This window comes from Oncorhynchus masou, chromosome 13 (assembly GCF_036934945.1).
Source record: "Oncorhynchus masou masou isolate Uvic2021 chromosome 13, UVic_Omas_1.1, whole genome shotgun sequence".
Classification (NCBI taxonomy): Eukaryota; Metazoa; Chordata; class Actinopteri; order Salmoniformes; family Salmonidae; genus Oncorhynchus; species Oncorhynchus masou.
In genome coordinates this window covers 33,570,411-33,586,144 of record NC_088224.1, presented here as the reverse complement: position 1 = coordinate 33,586,144, position 15,734 = coordinate 33,570,411, and the positions used below count along the sequence as shown (strand labels likewise).

Genomic DNA, 15,734 nt, shown 5'->3' with positions numbered 1-15,734 from the left:
GTGTCCATGCAACTTATTATGTGACTTCTTATGTAAGCTTGCCATAACAAAGGGGTTGAATACTTATTTACTTTTTTAAATGAATTTGTAAAAAAAAATCTAAAAACATAATACCACTTTGACAGTATGGAGTATTGTGTGTAGGCCATTTGTCACAAAATCTCAATTTAATCCATTTCAAATTCAGGCTGTAACACAATTTTTTATGTCAATGTGAATACATTCTGAGGGCACTGAATACAAAACATAAAAAAATCACATTTTTTGAATGAATTGTGTCTTTAATAAGGTTTGCATAGATTAAGGTGCCAGGTCGGACAATTTTGACTACATTTCATTTGATGTGTAGATGTGCTGTCTATAATCACCCTTTAGTCAAACCTTTTCATAAAATAATACTGGTTTGTATCTTCATTACATTTGTCAAACTGTAAGTTGAAGAAACAAGTACTGTATTGCAGTTCAAAATAAATGACTTCATAGTTAATCAAGAGAGGAAATAACAAACAAAAAATAAATATTGGAATGAAGCTTATTATAAATAAAATAAATAAATGATAACCGTTTTAGTCAGTGGACAGCACAGCTTGAAACCACAAATGACATGACTAATAAATATATAAACATACTTTGTTCAGCTCAGCTGTAACTTTGATTAACAATCAGATGCATAATATAAAAAGTAGTACATTGCACAAAGAAACGTGGCCTTTTAAGCTTATTAACAATTTTCACTTGATCTTCTCAGATGCAGTCCTGTGTAGTCAAGTGATTTTTTCATGCATTAAAGTGCCGTGATTAGCAGATATACAGTGAAGGAAAAAAGTATTTGCATCTGTGAACAGATGCAATGCTATGTAGTCAAGTGATTTTCCATGCATTAAAGTCCCGTGATTTGCAGATATAGATGATTGGCTGTTCTTGTGATGACAATTGGCCACAGATGTTAGCGTTGTCACCTCAGAAGAGACCGTTTCTTCTGGTGTACTGTACATTGTAAGATCTGCGTCTGTGCCAGCGTCTCCTTATAGCTGCACATCCGCCACATAAAATGCACTGCAAAACAAGATGGAGAAGTATGATTCACATGTAAAATTAAATCATTGCAGAAATGTAGCATATTTTTTAAATAAATATGTAAACAGAATACACAGTACACAAGTGAACACAAGACTATACGTACACATAGCAGGATCCACAGAGGTACCAAAATGATAGCGATGCCACAAGGGATGATAATGGCCAGAGCCCAGCCAGGAAAACCTCCACTTGTGGTATTGAAAGGAGTGGTCAGCAACAGAGTAGGAGGGGGTGTGGTTGCTTCTACGGTTGTCGTTGTGGGTGTTGCTGTTGTGGTGGTCGTAGCAGCTACAGTTGTGGTTTTTGTAGCAGCTTTTGTTGAGGTTGTCGAAGGAGCTGGAGTTGTGATTGTTGAAGGAGCTTCCATTGTAGTGGTTGTAGGAGCTATAGCTGTTGTAATTAGAGCAGCATTATCAGCTGCAGTTGTAGGAGCTGCAGTTGCAGTTGTAGGAACTGCAGTTGTAGGAGCTGCAGTTGTAGGGGATGCAGTTGCAGCTGTAGGAGCTGCAGTGGCAGCTTTAGGAGCCGCAGTTGTTGGAGCTGCAGTTGTTAGAGCTGCAGTTGTAGGAGCTGCAGTTGTAGGAGCTGCAGTTGTAGGAGCTGCAATTGGGGTCTTCGTAAAAGCTGCAGTTGTTGTCGTAGTAGATGCTGTAGTTGTAGGGGTGGTAGGACCAATGGTTGTTGTAGTAAGAGCTGAATTGATTGTCATAGCAGCTTTTGTGGTGCTGGTTGAAGGAGCTACAGTTATTGGAGTAAGAGCTTTAGTTGTTGTAGGTATGGTAGATGTAGTGGTTGTAGGTGCTATAGTTGCCGTCGGAGCAACAGTTGTCATTGTAGGTGCGGCTGTTGTAGTGGTCATAAGAGCTAAAAATGTTATAGTAGGAGGTGCAGTTATGGTTGTAGCTTTAGCTGCAGTTGCGGTTGTTGTAAGAGCTGCAGTTGTAGTTATTGTAGCAGGTGCTGCTGTTGTAATGGTCGGAGTAGGTGTTGTGGTTGTCGTAGCGGCTTCAGTTGTAGTTATTGTAGCAGGTGCTGCAGTGTTTGTCAAAGTAGATACAGGTGTTCTTGTAGGTGATGCAGTGGTTGTTGAAGTAAGTGCTGCAGTTGTAGTGGTCGTAGAAGCTACAGTTGTTATAGGTGCTGCTGTTGTAATGGTCATAGTAGGTGTTGTGGTTATCGTAGGAGCTTCAGTTGTTGTTGTAGGTGCTTCTGTTGTTGTGGTTGTAGGATCTAAAGTTGTTGTAGTAAGAGCTGCAGTTATGGTTGTCATAAGAACTGCATTTGTTGTCGTAGTAGGTGCTGCTGGGGTAGTGATTGTAAGAGCTGCAGTGGTTGTTGAAGTAGATGCTGCAGTTGTAGTGGTCATAGGAGCTACAGATGTTGTCATATGAACTTCAGTTGTAGTTATTATAGCAGTTGCTGCAGTGGTTGGCGAAGTAGGTGGTGTAGTTGTAGTGGTCGTAGGAGCTACAGATGTCACTGCAGGTGCTGCAGTTGTGCTGGTAGTAGGAACTACAGTTGTTGTAGTTGGAGCTGCAGTTGTGCTTGTCGTAGGATCTGTAGTTGTGGTTGTCATGGTAAGTGCTGCAGTTGTAATTGTTGTAGTAGGTGCTGCAGATGTTGTTCCCGTAGTAGGTGCTGCAGTTGTAGTTGGTGCTGCATTTGCGGTTGTCATAGGAGCTTCGATTGTAATTGTCGTAATAGGTGCTGCAGTTGTGGTTATCGTAAGAGCTTCAGTTGTAGTATGTGCTGCAGTCGTAGTAGTTGTAAGAGTTATAGTTGGTGTAGAAGGAGCTGAAGTGATTGTCGAAGTAGCTGCTGACATTGTAGTAGTTGGGGATATATTTGTTGTCATAGAAGCTACAGCTGTTGTTGTAGGTGCAGCTGTTTTAGTGGTCGTAGAATCTAAAGTTGCAGTAGTAGTATCAGTTGTGGTTGTCGTAGGAGCTGCGTTTGTAGTGGTCGTTGTAGGTGTTTCTGCTGTAGTGGTCGTCGGATCTAAAGTTGTAGTAGGAGCTGCAGTTGTGGTTGTCGTAGGAACTGCATTTGTAGTTGTTGTAGTAGGTGCTGCTGCTGCAGTGGCTGTAAGAGCTGCAGTTGCTGTTAAAGTAGGAGCTGCAGTGGTTGTTGAAGTAGGTTCTGCAGTTGTAGTGGTCGTAGGAGCTAAAGATGTTGTAGCTGGAGCTGTAGTGACTGTCGAAGTAGGTTCTGCAGTTGTAGTGGTCGTAGGAGCTAAAGATGTTGTAGCTGGAGCTGTAGTGATTGTCGAAGTAGTTGCTGCAGTTGTAGTGGTAGTAGGATATATAGTTGTTTTCGAAGAAGCTAAAGTTGTTATAGGTGCTGCTGTTGTAATGGTCGTAGGAGGTGTTGTGGTTATCGTAAGAGCTTCAGTTGTCGTTGTAGGTGCTGCTGCTGTTGTGGTCGAAAGATCTAAAGTTGTTGTAGTAGGAGCTGCAGTTGTGGTTGTTGTATTAACTGCATTTGTAGTTGTTGAAGTAGGTGCTGCAGTTGTAGTGGTCATAGGAGCTACAGTTGTCTTTGTAGGTGCTGCAGTTGTAATTGTCGTAGTAAGTGCTGCAGATGTAGTTGTCATAGTAGGTGCTGCAGATGTAGTTGTCGAAGTTGGTGCTGCAGATGTAGGTGTCGTAATTGGTGCTGCAATTGTTGTTATTGTTGGAGCTTTAGTTATCGTTGTATTATGTGAAGCAGTCGTTGTGGTTGTAAGAGCTACAGTTGTTGTAGTAGGAGCTGAAGTTATTTTCACAGTAGCTGCTGACGTTGTAGTGGTTGGGGATATATTTGTTGTCGTAGAAGCTTCAGTTGTTGTTGTAGGGGCTTCTGTTGTGGTTGTCGAAGGAGCTGCATTTGTAGTTGTTGTAGTTGGTGCTGCTGTTGTAATGGTTGTAAGAGCTGCAGTGGTTGTTGAAGTAGGTGCTGCAGTTGAAGTGGTCATAGGAGCTACAGATGTTGTAGTTGGAGCTGCAGTTGTGGTTGTCGTAGGCGCTGAAGTCGTGGTTGTCGTAGCAGCTTCGGTTGTAGTTGTTGAAGTAGGTGCTGCAGTTGTCGAAGTAGGTGCTGCAGTTGTGGGGGTCGTTGGAGCTACAGTTGTTGTAGTTGGAGATGCAGTTGTTGTTGTCATAGTAGGTGGTGTAGTTGTGGTCGTAGGAGCTACAGTTGTCGTTATAGGTGCGGCAGTTGTGGGGGTCATTGGAGCTACAGTTGTTGTCATAGTAGGTGTTGTGGTTGTCGTAGTACGTGTTGTCGTAGTAGGTGTTGCAGTTGTCGTAGTAGGTGCTGCAGTTGTGGTGGTCAAAGGAGCTACAGTTGTGGTTGTCGTAGTAGATGTTGTGGTTGTCGTAGTAGTTTCGGTTGTAGTTGTCGTAGTAGGTGCTGCAGTTGTAGTTGTCGAAGTAGGTGCTGCATTTGTAGTGGTCATAGGAGATACAGATGTTGTCGTAGGAGTATCAGTTGTAGTTATTTTAGCAGATGCTGCAGCAGTTGTCGAAGTAGGTGGTGTAGTTGTGGTCGTAGGAGCTACAGTTGTCATTGTAGGTGCTGCAGTTGTGGGGGTCGTTGGAGCTACAGTTGTTGTAGTTGGAGCTGCAGTTGTTGTCGTAGTAGGTGTTGTGGTTGTCGTAGTAGGTGTTGTGGTTGTCGTAGTAGGTGTTGTGGTGGTCGTAGGAGCTTCAGTTGTGGTTGTCGTAGTAGGTGTTGTGGTTGTCGTAGTAGGTGTTGTGGTTGTCGTAGTAGGTGTTGTGGTTGTCGTAGTAGGTGTTGTAGTTGTCGTAGGTGGTGTAGTTGTGGTGGTTGTAGCTGTTGTAGTAGGTGCTGCAGTTGTAGTGGTCATTGGAGCTTCAGTTGTCAGTAGGTGCTGCAGTTGTGGGGGTCGTAGGAGTATCAGTTGTAGTTATTTTAGCAGATGCTGCAGCGGTTGTCGTAGTAGGTGCTGTAGTTGTGGTGGTTGTAGATGCTACAGTTGTCAAAGTTGGAGTTGTGGATGTCGTAGTAGGTGTTGTAGTTGTGGTTGTAGGAGCTTCAGTTGTCGTTGTAGGTGCTGCAGTTGTGTTGTTGTAGGGGGTCGTAGGGAGCTACAGTTGTTGTAGTTGGAGTTGTGGATGTCGTAGTAGGTGTTGTGGTTGTCGTAGTAGGTGCTGCAGTTGTGGTTGTCGTAGTAGGTGACAGTGGTGTCGTAGGAGCTAGTTGTCAAAGTTGTGAGTTGTGGTTGTCGTAGTTGTGGTTGCTGTAGTGTTGTGGTTGTCGTTAGGTGAGCTCCAGTTGTTGAAGTTGGAGCTGCAGTTGTGGTTGTCGTAGTTTGTGGTTGTCGTAGTAGTAGTGGTGTTGTGGTTGTCGTAGTAGGTGCTTGTGGTGGTCGTAAGCTCTGTTGTTGTTTGGAGCTGCAGTTGTGGGGGTCAGCTGCAGTTGTTGTCGTAGTAGGTGTTGTGGTTGTCGTAGTAGGTGCTGCAGTTGGAGTTGTTGTAGGTGCTGGGGTGCTGGAGCTAGTGTGTTGTAGTTGTAGTTATTTTAGTGGAGCTCAGTAGGGGTGTAGTGTGGAGCTACAGTTGTTGTAGTTGGTAGCTGCAGTTGTGGTTGTCGTTGGAGCTGCAGTTGTTGTTGTTGTAGTAGGTGTTGTGGTTGTCGTAGGTGTTGTAGTTGTACAGTTGTGGTTGTCGTAGTAGGTGCTGCAGTTGTGGTTGTCGTAGTAGGTGTTTGTGGTTGTCGTTGTAGGTGATGCGGGTTGTGGGGGTCGTAGGAGCTACTGTTGTTGCAGTTGGAGCTGCAGTTGTGGTTGTCGTTGTGGTTGTTGTAGAGGTACAGTTGTGGTTGTCGTAGTAGGTGTTGTGGTTGTCGTAGTAGGTGATGCGGTTGTGGTGGTCGTAGGAGCTACTTGTTGTTGTAGTTGTGGTTGTGAGGTGCATTTGTAGTTGTTGTAGGAGATCTGCAGTTGTGGGGGTCGTCGTGGAGCTGCAGTTGGAGCTGCAGTTGTGGTTGTCGTAGTAGGTGTTGTGGTTGTCATAGTAGGTGTTGTAGTTGTCGTAGTAGGCGCAAGCGTTTGTCGTAGCAGTTTCGTAGTTGTTGTAGTAGGTGCTGTGCTGCAGTTGTAGTGGTCATAGGAGCTACAGATGTTGTTGTAGGAGTATCGTAGTTATTTTAGCAGATGCTGCACAGTTGTTGTAGTTGGTGTTGTGGTTGTCATAGTTGGAGCTGCAGTTGTGGTTGTCGTAGGAGCTACAGTTGTGGTTGTCGTAGTAGGTGTTGTGGTTGTCGTAGTAGGTGTTGTAGTTGTCGTCCAGCTTCGGTTGTAGTTGTTGAAGTAGGTGCTGCAGTTGTAGTGGTCATAGGAGCTACAGATGTTGTCGTAGGAGTATCAGTTGTAGTTATTTTAGCAGATGCTGTAGTTGTTGAAGTAAGGGGTGTAGTTGTGGTCTGCAGTTGTGGTGATAGGAGCTACAGTTGTTATAGTTGGTGTTGTGGATGTCAAAGTTGGAGTTGTGGTTGTCGTAGGCAGTTGTAGTCGTTGAGCTACAGTTGTTGTAGTTGGAGCTGCTATTGTGGTTGTCGTGGTAGGTGTTGTGGTTGTTGTAGTAGGTGTTGTAGTTGTCGTTGTGGTTGTTGTCGTAGTAGGTGTTGTGGGGGTCGGGGTGTCGTTGTTGTAGTTGTGCAGTTGTGGTTGTCGTAGTAGGTACAGTTGTGGTTGTCATAGTAGGTGTTGTGGTTGTGGTGGTCGTAGGTTGTTGTAGTTGAAGCTACAGTTGTTGAAGTTGGAGTTGCAGTTGTGGTTGTCGTAGGAGGTATTTGTAGTTGTTGTAGGAGATCCAGTGGTTGTTGTAGTAGGTGTTGTTGTTGTGGTGGTCGTAGGAGCTTGTGGTGGTCACAGTTGTTGTAGTTGGAGCTGCAGTTGTGGATGTCGTAGTTAGGTGTATTGGTTGTCATAAGAGGTGTTGTAGTTGTCGTAGTAGGCGCTGTTGTAGTCGTGGTTGTCGTAGGAGCTGCAGTTTTGTTGTTATAGTTGTCGTAGTTGGTGCAGCAGTTGTAGTTGTCGAAGTAGGTGCTGCAGTTGTAGTGGTCATAGGAGCTACAGATGTTGTTGTAGGAGTATCAGTTGTAGTTATTTTAGCAGATGCTGCAGTGGTTGTCGAAGTAGGTGGTGGATTTGTGGTCGTAGGAGCTGCAGTTGTTGAAGTTGGAGCTGCAGTTGTGGTTGTCGTAGGAGCTACAGTTGTGGTTGTCGTAGTAGGTGTTGTGGTTGTCGTAGTAGGTGTTGTAGTTGTCGTACCAGCTTCGGTTGTAGTTGTTGAAGTAGGTGCTGCAGTTGTAGTGGTCATAGGAGCTACAGATGTTGTCGTAGGAGTATCAGTTGTAGTTATTTTAGCAGATGCTGCAGCGGTTGTCGAAGTAGGTGGTGTAGTTGTGGTGGTTGTAGATGCTACAGTTGTCAAAGTTGGAGTTGTGGATGTCGTAGTAGGTGTTGTAGTTGTGGTCGTAGGAGCTATAGTTGTGTGGGGGTGTAGGAGCTACAGTTGTTATAGTTGGTGTTGTGGTTGTCAAAGTTGGAGTTGTGGTTGTCGTAGTTGGAGCTGCAGTTGTGGTTGTCGTTGGAGCTAGGTGTTGGAGCTGCAGTTGTCGTAGTTGTTGTAGTTGTCAGTTGTCGTGGTTGTCGTGGTAGGTGTTGTGGTTGTCGTAGTAGGTGTTGTAGTTGTGGGGGTCGTAGGCTACAGTTGTTGTAGTTGGAGCTGCAGTTGTGGTTGTCGTAGGAGCTACAGTTGTGGTTGTCGTAGTAGGTGTTGTGGTTTGCTGGTCGAGGTACAGTTGTCTTGTGTAGGTGTTGTGGTTGTCAGGTTGTGGTCGTAGGAGCTACAGTTGTTGTAGTTGGAGCTGCAGTTGTGGTTGTCGTAGGAGGTACAGTTGTGGTTGTCGTAGTAGGTGATGCTTGTGGTGGTCGTAGGAGCTACTGTTGTTGTAGTTGGAGCTGCAGTTGTGGTTGTCGTAGTTGTGGTTGTCGTAGTTGTTGTGGTTGTCGTAGTAGGAGGTACAGTTGTGGTTGTCGTGGTGAGGAGCTACAGTTGGAGCTGGTTGTGGTAGCTGAGTACAGTTGTGGTTGTCGTAGTAGGTGTTGTTGTGTGGTCGTAGTAGGTGCTGCAGTTGTAGTGGTCGTAGGAGCTACAGATGTTGTTGTAGTTGTTGTAGAGAGCTGCAGTTGTGTTGTCGTAGGAGCTACAGTTATTTGTGTTGTTGTAGGAGGTGCAGTTTGTTGTAGTAGGTGTTGTGGTTGTGGTGGTCGTAGGAGTATCAGTTGTTGTAGTTGGAGCTGCAGTTGTGGTTGTCGTAGTGTTCTGTTGTAGGTGCTTTTGTCGTAGGAGTTGTAATAGGAGTACAGTTGTGGTTGTCGTAGTTGTTGTGGTTGTCGTAGTAGTTGTGGTTGTCGTAGTGGGTGTTGTGGTTGTCATAGTAGGTGATGCAGTTGGTGGTCGTAGGAGCTACAGTTGTTGTTGGAGTTGCAGTTGTGGTTGTCGTAGGAGCTGCATTTGTAGTTGTTGTAGGATATACAGTGGTTGTTGTAGTAGGTGTTGTGGTTGTGGTGGTCATAGGAGCTACAGTTGGAGTTGGAGCTGCAGTTGTGGTTGTCGTAGTAGGGAATGTCGGTGTTGTCGTTGTTGTAATAGGCGCTGAAGTCGTGGTTGTCGTAGCAGCTTCGGTTGTGGTTGCCGTAGTAGGTGCAGCAGTTGTGGTGGTCGTAGGAGCTACTGTTGTTGTAGTTGGAGTTGCAGTTGTGGTTGTCGTAGGAGCTACAGTTGTGGTTGTCATAGTAGGTGTTGTCGTAGTAGGTGTTGTAGTTGTCATAGTAGGTGCTGAAGTCATCGTTATTGTAGCAGTTTCGGTTGTGTAGTTGTCGTAGTAGGTGCTGTAGTTTGTTATAGTTGGTTGTGGATGTCAAGTAGGTGCTGCAGTTGTTGGTCTACAGTTGTCGAGGAGCTAGTTGTTGTTGTCAGTTTGTGGTTGTCGTTGTAGTTGTGCTGCAGTTAGTGGTGGTCGTAGGAGCTACAGTTGTGGGGTGTAGTTTGTTGTAGTTGGAGCTGCAGTTGTGGTTGTCTGTTGTGGTTGTCGTAGTAGGTGTTGTGGTTGCCATAGTAGTTGTTGTGGTTGTGTTGTGGTTGCCGTAGTAGGTGTTGTGGTTGTCGTAGTAGGTGTTGTAGTTGTTGTAGTAGGTTCTGCAGTTGTGGTGGTCGTAGGAGCTACAGTTGTTGTAGTTGGAGCTGCAGTTGTGGTTGTCGTAGGAGCTACAGCTGTGGTTGTAGTGTTGTAGTAGGAGTATCAGTAGGTGTTGTGGTTGTCTGTTGAGGTAGGTGCAGTTGGTTGTCGTAGGAGCTGCATTTGTAGGTTGTAGTTGTCGTAGTAGGTACTGCAATTGTGGTTATCGTAGGAGCTTCAGTTGTAGTTGTAGGTGCTGCAGTTGTGGGAGTCATAGGAGCTACAGTTGTTGTAGTTGGAGTTGTGGTTGTCGAAGGAGGTACAGTTGTGGTTTTCGTAGTAGGTGCTGTGGTTGTCGTAGTAGGTGCTGCAGTTGTAGTGGTCATTGGCGCTACAGATGTTGTCGTAGAAGCCTCAGTTGTGGGGGTCATAGGAGCTACAGTTGTTGAAGTTGGAGCTGCAGTTGTGGTTGTCGTAGGAGCTACAGTTGTTGAGCTGCAGTTGTGGTTGTCGGAGCTGCAGTGGCTGTCGTAGAAGCTGCTGTCGTTGTGGTTGTTGCAGTAGGTGCAGCTGGTGTAGTGGTCGTAGGACTTACAGTTGTAGGAAGAGCTGCATTGGTTGTCGTTGAAGCGACAGTTGTTGTCGAAGGAGTTTCAGTTGTTGTAGTAGGAGCTACAGTTAATGTCATAGGAGCTTGTGTCGTCATCAGTTGTTGTAGTAGGAGCTGTGTTGTCATAGGAGCTACTTGTCGTCATAGGAGCTACAGTTGTCGTAAGAGCTGCAGTTGTCATAGGAGCTAAGGAGCTGCAGTTGTCGTAGGAGCTGCAGTTGTCGTAGGAGCTGCAATTGTCGTAGGAGCTGCAGTTGTCATGGGAGCTGCAGTTGTCGTTGTTGTAGTAGGAGCTGCAGTTAATGTCATAAGCTGCAGTTGTCGTAGGAGCTGCAGTTGTCGTAGGAGCTGCAGTTGTCGTAGGAGCTGCAGTTGTCGTAGAGCTGCAGTTGTTGTCGTAGGAGCTGCAGTTGTCGGGAGCTGCAGTTGTCGTAGAGATGCAGTTGTCGTAGGAGATGCAGTTGTCGTAGGAGATGCAGTTGTCGTAGGAGCTGCAGTTGTCGTAGGAGCTGCAGTTGTCGTAGGAGCTGCAGTTGTCGTAGGAGCTGCAGTTGTCGTAGGAGCTGCAGTTGTCGTAGGAGCTGCAGTTGTCGTAGGAGCTGCAGTTGTCATTGGAGCTGCAGTTGTCGTTGGAGCTGCAGTTGTGGTCAGAACTCCATGGATATTCCAGCATAAAAACACTGTGGTTTATGAGATGAATGGTTAATATGTTTATTGCGCACAATATCAACATTTCCAAGATTTCCCTTCATCAGCATGGTGCAGTTTTTGACATCTTTATTATGTAATATATACAATTATAATTTTTAGCTACATATTATTCCCTTGATTGTTAATAATATTACCTATAATACTTAATTGAGATTACCACACCTGAGTTCTATTTTTGTTGTTGTTGAAAAAAGGGTACATTTTTCATGAAAGTAGTGTGGTAATATAATTCTAGTAATAGAGGTTACAGCAGTTTGATAATGTTTACCGCTTACAATTGAGTCATTTTCCTTTTTTCTATTTTGGAAACGTATTTAATCGAGGGGAGACATTTGACAGTAAAGTAGCCTTGGCAAAATGTAAAATTGCCCCCATGAAATGTCAAAATAAACATATTTTGAAAAATCATAGGCATTGTAACATCATATGCATACAACATGTACATTATTGCTCATTATTCTAATTACATTATCCAAATGTATATGGTCTATTTTGTCACCATCTTGCTTTTTTGGTTGTTAATATTTTAATTCAGGATTAATACACCAGTTGGCATGAAGTTAGCAAATAGTAAAAAATGAGTTAGAAACATGAACACAGAATGAAATTCAGTGTACTACATACCCATGGTAAATAAAGTAGCTGTCAGTTTCTGTGTCTTCATTTTGGACTCAGTTGATGCAGTTGTTTTCTGAATAGAAAGAAAAATATACATTTTATTGACAGGTCATAAGCCACTATTAATGTTCAGCGGTGGACACTTTTCAACTTAATCTGTAACTTGTTAAGCAAATTTATGCAACTCATTTAGGTGTGCCAGATCAAGAGGTGTGAATAATTATTCATTCAAGACATCGCTGTGAACAAAAGTAGCTTGTGATGAATAATGTAAAAACCAAGGAAACAAAATGTGAAAACTTTGCAAGGCTGTGAATCATTTCACAACAGTCACTATAACCACTATATCATGGATTTATACACTTTAGTGAAATTACGCAGTAAAATCCAGATTAGCGTTGCATTTTTACCCCATTAGAAATCAGCCTATTACCGCATTCCACCAATCATGTTACTTCATAAGAGGAAAGGGCATTTCAAATTTGCAAATGGTCTGCGAGCGACCAGGAATTCACACATTGTGAAAATAATCGGTGTAGTTCATCAAAAGATGCATGTTTTTTTCAAATATAAAACATAATACATGAAATAGTAAAATCCACATTAGCGTTACAATTTTTCAAAAGAAATACGCATTTTGATGCTTAATAAACAGAAGTATTTAACCTTGGCTTTCAAATGTTGACCAATCCATTTTCAAAATTCTTAAAAAGATGAGAAAAAATAAGAAACCTGCACACTGCTCTTGCTAATATCACTGCCCTATTAAGTTCAAATTTAGGCCTCAAGCATGAAACGCATTGAACGGATGTGGCTGGAGCAATGTCAACATAAGGGTGCAAATTAAAAACACTCACAAAATCCTGGAGTATAAGGAAAACAAGCATATGTTACAAATATTTATATTTTTTATTTAACCTTCATTTAACTAGGCAAGTCCATTAAGAACAAATTCTTACTTACAATGACAGCCTAGGAATATTGGGTTAACTGCCTTGTTCAGAACAACAGATTTTTGCCTTGTCAGCTCGGTGATTTGATCTAGCAACCTTTCGGTTACTGGCCCAATACTCTAACCACAAGGCTACCTGCCACCCCTATAATATAACAATATGCATTTCATAAGTCTTCTAATAATTGTAATAAAGTGTGTACATAAGACTTATTAAACAAGACCGTAAAACAACAATGAGGACATCGACCTATCAATAAAGTTTTCATAAATCATTGGGTACTGTACAAGAAAACCCGTCAGAATGATCTGAAGTGGCGGCATTAACTCATGTTCACATTTACATAACATGCATGGGCATTTCATCATTAAGACCAGGCTGGAACACAACAAAATGTGGAATAAGTCAAGAGTTATGAATACTTTCTGAAGGCACTATAAATCATGTCAATTTAAAGTTTTCAAATGGTCTGCCAGCAATTAACTACATATTCCTATACATATTCTGTGACAGTTTGGTAGTTCATCAAAAGGGATGTTTACATATAACGTGTACATAATAACCATAATCTTCATTGTTTCAATGTTGTTGCTTTTACATTATCAATTTTGGATTTTGATCTTTTCTTGTAAGACCATTTTACCTTGTTATATTTGTATATGATATTTAAAAGAAATTGTGCTGTGTGCAATTTATTTAAAACATATTTATCAAATATTTTCCATTTATATATTCAATTATAGAGTAAAGGTTATTACTTACCTACAGCAAACACTTCAATGCCAGCCACCTATTTCTGTAATTTCTCCAAATATCAATTGAGGAAGGTCTTGGTTAATGACGATTAACAATCACAATATCTAGCTTATATCTACTCTAAAATCTCATTCTTTCTTGTTCTGCTAACCATTTCAAGCTTACAATTGAACTGTTCCCGTGTATACTGTCATGCCAATGTATTTCGAGTTTGTATTTATATTACTATAGGGCTGGTTTGATGCCACAAATTGACGTAATATTTTGGGAGGCACCAAAGATAATAAGATAAAGGTGACGAAAAAGGGAGGGACAGAGGAATGCAAGTGGGAAGTACTTAGCTTTAAAATGTTTTTGTTTTTTCCCCAGGTACTGACTGACGTGGTATGGAAAACTAGTTAGGTGTTCTGACCAAAAATTTGGGATGGACTAAAAATAATTGAAAAAAAGGGAGGGGGAAAATAAGAGTATAAGAGTGAGTATAATAACAGTTATATACTGACTTTTTTTATAGTAAACTGTTTAGGTCACAAATACATTTTTTTAAAGATTTTGTGTAGCCAGAATCTTGCTTAATTGTACTTAATTGACTTAACTTAGCTTTGGAGTCATTCATTTAATTAAATCAGTGGCCTGAAGTAAGCAGCCAGCCTTTTTCTATTTAACAGTTCTACACTCTCACATGTGCTACTTCCCATATCTTTTTAAAAACATAGTTGTTTCTTTTAACAGTAGATTCAGTTTATGAATCTCTAACAAAAGTGATGCCAAGATTTGTTGTAATCAGCTGGTAAATATGATTGAGGGTCACAATGACCCCACATGGTGATCCCAACAATGGAGGAAATGATCTTGGATTTCTGATGGAGCATTTTCCAGATGCTAAAATAATTTTTAAATGATTGCTTACAATGAAGAATGTTGACACCTAAACATTTGTGTGTACCTGCTGAAAAGAAAGAAAGAAATGTATACATTTACATTTATTTAAGTATAATAATATAATCCAAATTAATTTCTGTCATAAAATATTATCCTAGTATTCCTTGAAGGAAATATATAATATGTATAATAATATAACAAATTAATTTCTTAAAATATTGTGTGGGAAATTTTTTTTTTGGACTTTACAGTTGATATATTTGGAGAAATTAATAAAAATCTGTATCTTGTGGCTCGATTTAAAATAAATACATAATTAAAGACTTGTATCTCTTTATGATAATGAAATGTGTTCAAGTTATTTATTTATATTTTCTATTGAACAACACTACAATAGTGTTTCAGTATTTTGAAGAGTGCCTTGGTTCTCATCATTTTGATATCATGGATGGTCAGTCCTTGCATCCATTGCTACATCTATGAATTTGAGAGTGGTTACGTTTACTAAAGTGGTGGGTGTCCGCATTGTTGTTGTTTGAATCCCAGATTGCCCCATTAATTAAGGACTCAGGGACTAAGGACTAAAATCTTTAGTAAAGCTATCAAAAAGTAAATGCATAATAGTATTGACCTATTTCTGGCTGCAGATTTAACCTCTGCAAGGTTCATGGCAACGCAAACGTGGATCTGAAGTATGCAGGTTTTCCCTCTCCAGCTGACTGTCATTATCACTTTATTTAGGGTTAAACCTTGATGCACAGTTTTCCTGTCTTCCTCAGGGAGTTCCTCTCAACCAAGGGGAATATTCTGCATGCCAATGTTGCATTAGTTGATCTGAAACAAAGGTGCGTAATACATAACACCTTGAGTGTTCCAGTGTCATTCATAACAACTATTAGAACACATTTATTCAACATCATTCATGAGGAATTTGATAAATATTTGATTTATTCCGTCAAAGTACCCATCCCTCTGACATGCTAATCACACAACATTCTAGGAGCACCAGGGAAGCCTCAGAGCAGTACCCAGGTAGCAGATTAGGGGTTATGTGAATTGCTCAAGGCCACAAGAGCAGAAGGGTTGGATCCAGACCTGTCTGTAAATAATATATTTCAAATACTCTAACTGACTGTGGTCGGTGATTGAGCTTGCCTGGCACAATGGAACCATTGTAGTAGTCCCAAAAGAGAAAACCGCCATCTTTCTGGCACTCACTCCAGACAGGCTCAATAGTATTTGAACCCAGGTCAGAGCAATTGATGGCATTGTAACATGTTGAGTAACTTTTCCTGATGTCTGAAAACATGTATTAGATCATATCAATCAATCACATTTGCTGTAAAAAAAAGGGCTTTATAAATTAGTGTTCGTCAGGAATAGCTTTACTGATACCGACCTAAACCCCATCGAGACAGAAGATTATGCCTTGGCTTTAGCTCAGCAAAGACTAATACAGCCTTGTGGTGCACAGGACTAACCCAGTCAGTAACACCAGCAACAATACTGTTCACACAGACCAGACTATTTCAACTAAAATAATTTAACTTCATAATACCTTAATAACTTTCTGTAATGACAAAATCACTTATTTTGAAGGTTCCTTATAAATGATGTTAAAATATGACGGTTGTTATGCATGATACTTTTAACATTCACAAAGTTTTACCCAAACTCATATTTAGCATTTTGGGTGAGGAGCTTCATTCTAACCAGCAACATGTGGGTATGACTTGTGAACATGGAGATTTGGAGTGTGATGCCTGACTCAACATGCCCTAACACGTCATTGAAATTAAGAATTTGTTCTTAACTGACTTGCCTAGTTAAATAATAAAAAAAATGTCTAATTGTTACTACCTCATGCCGCCATGACTAATAAGGACTGTTATAATACAGGATATACTGGATTTTTCCTAAAACTTAACCAGCCAGGC

The 15,734-nt window shown here is 41.6% G+C and overlaps 1 protein-coding gene across 1 annotated transcript; it reads right to left on the bottom strand.

Moving 5' to 3' along the window:
- Positions 1–271: 271 nt before the first annotated feature.
- Positions 272–3,048, bottom strand: LOC135552121 (mucin-2-like). The gene is made up of 2 exons (XM_064983545.1): positions 1,184–3,048; positions 272–1,056 (listed from the first exon to the last, which is right to left on the bottom strand). Exons 1-2 carry the CDS (start codon positions 2,933–2,935, stop codon positions 961–963), a joined length of 1,848 nt encoding a protein of 615 aa, XP_064839617.1. The 5' UTR covers positions 2,936–3,048; the 3' UTR covers positions 272–960.
- Positions 3,049–15,734: the final 12,686 nt, after the last annotated feature.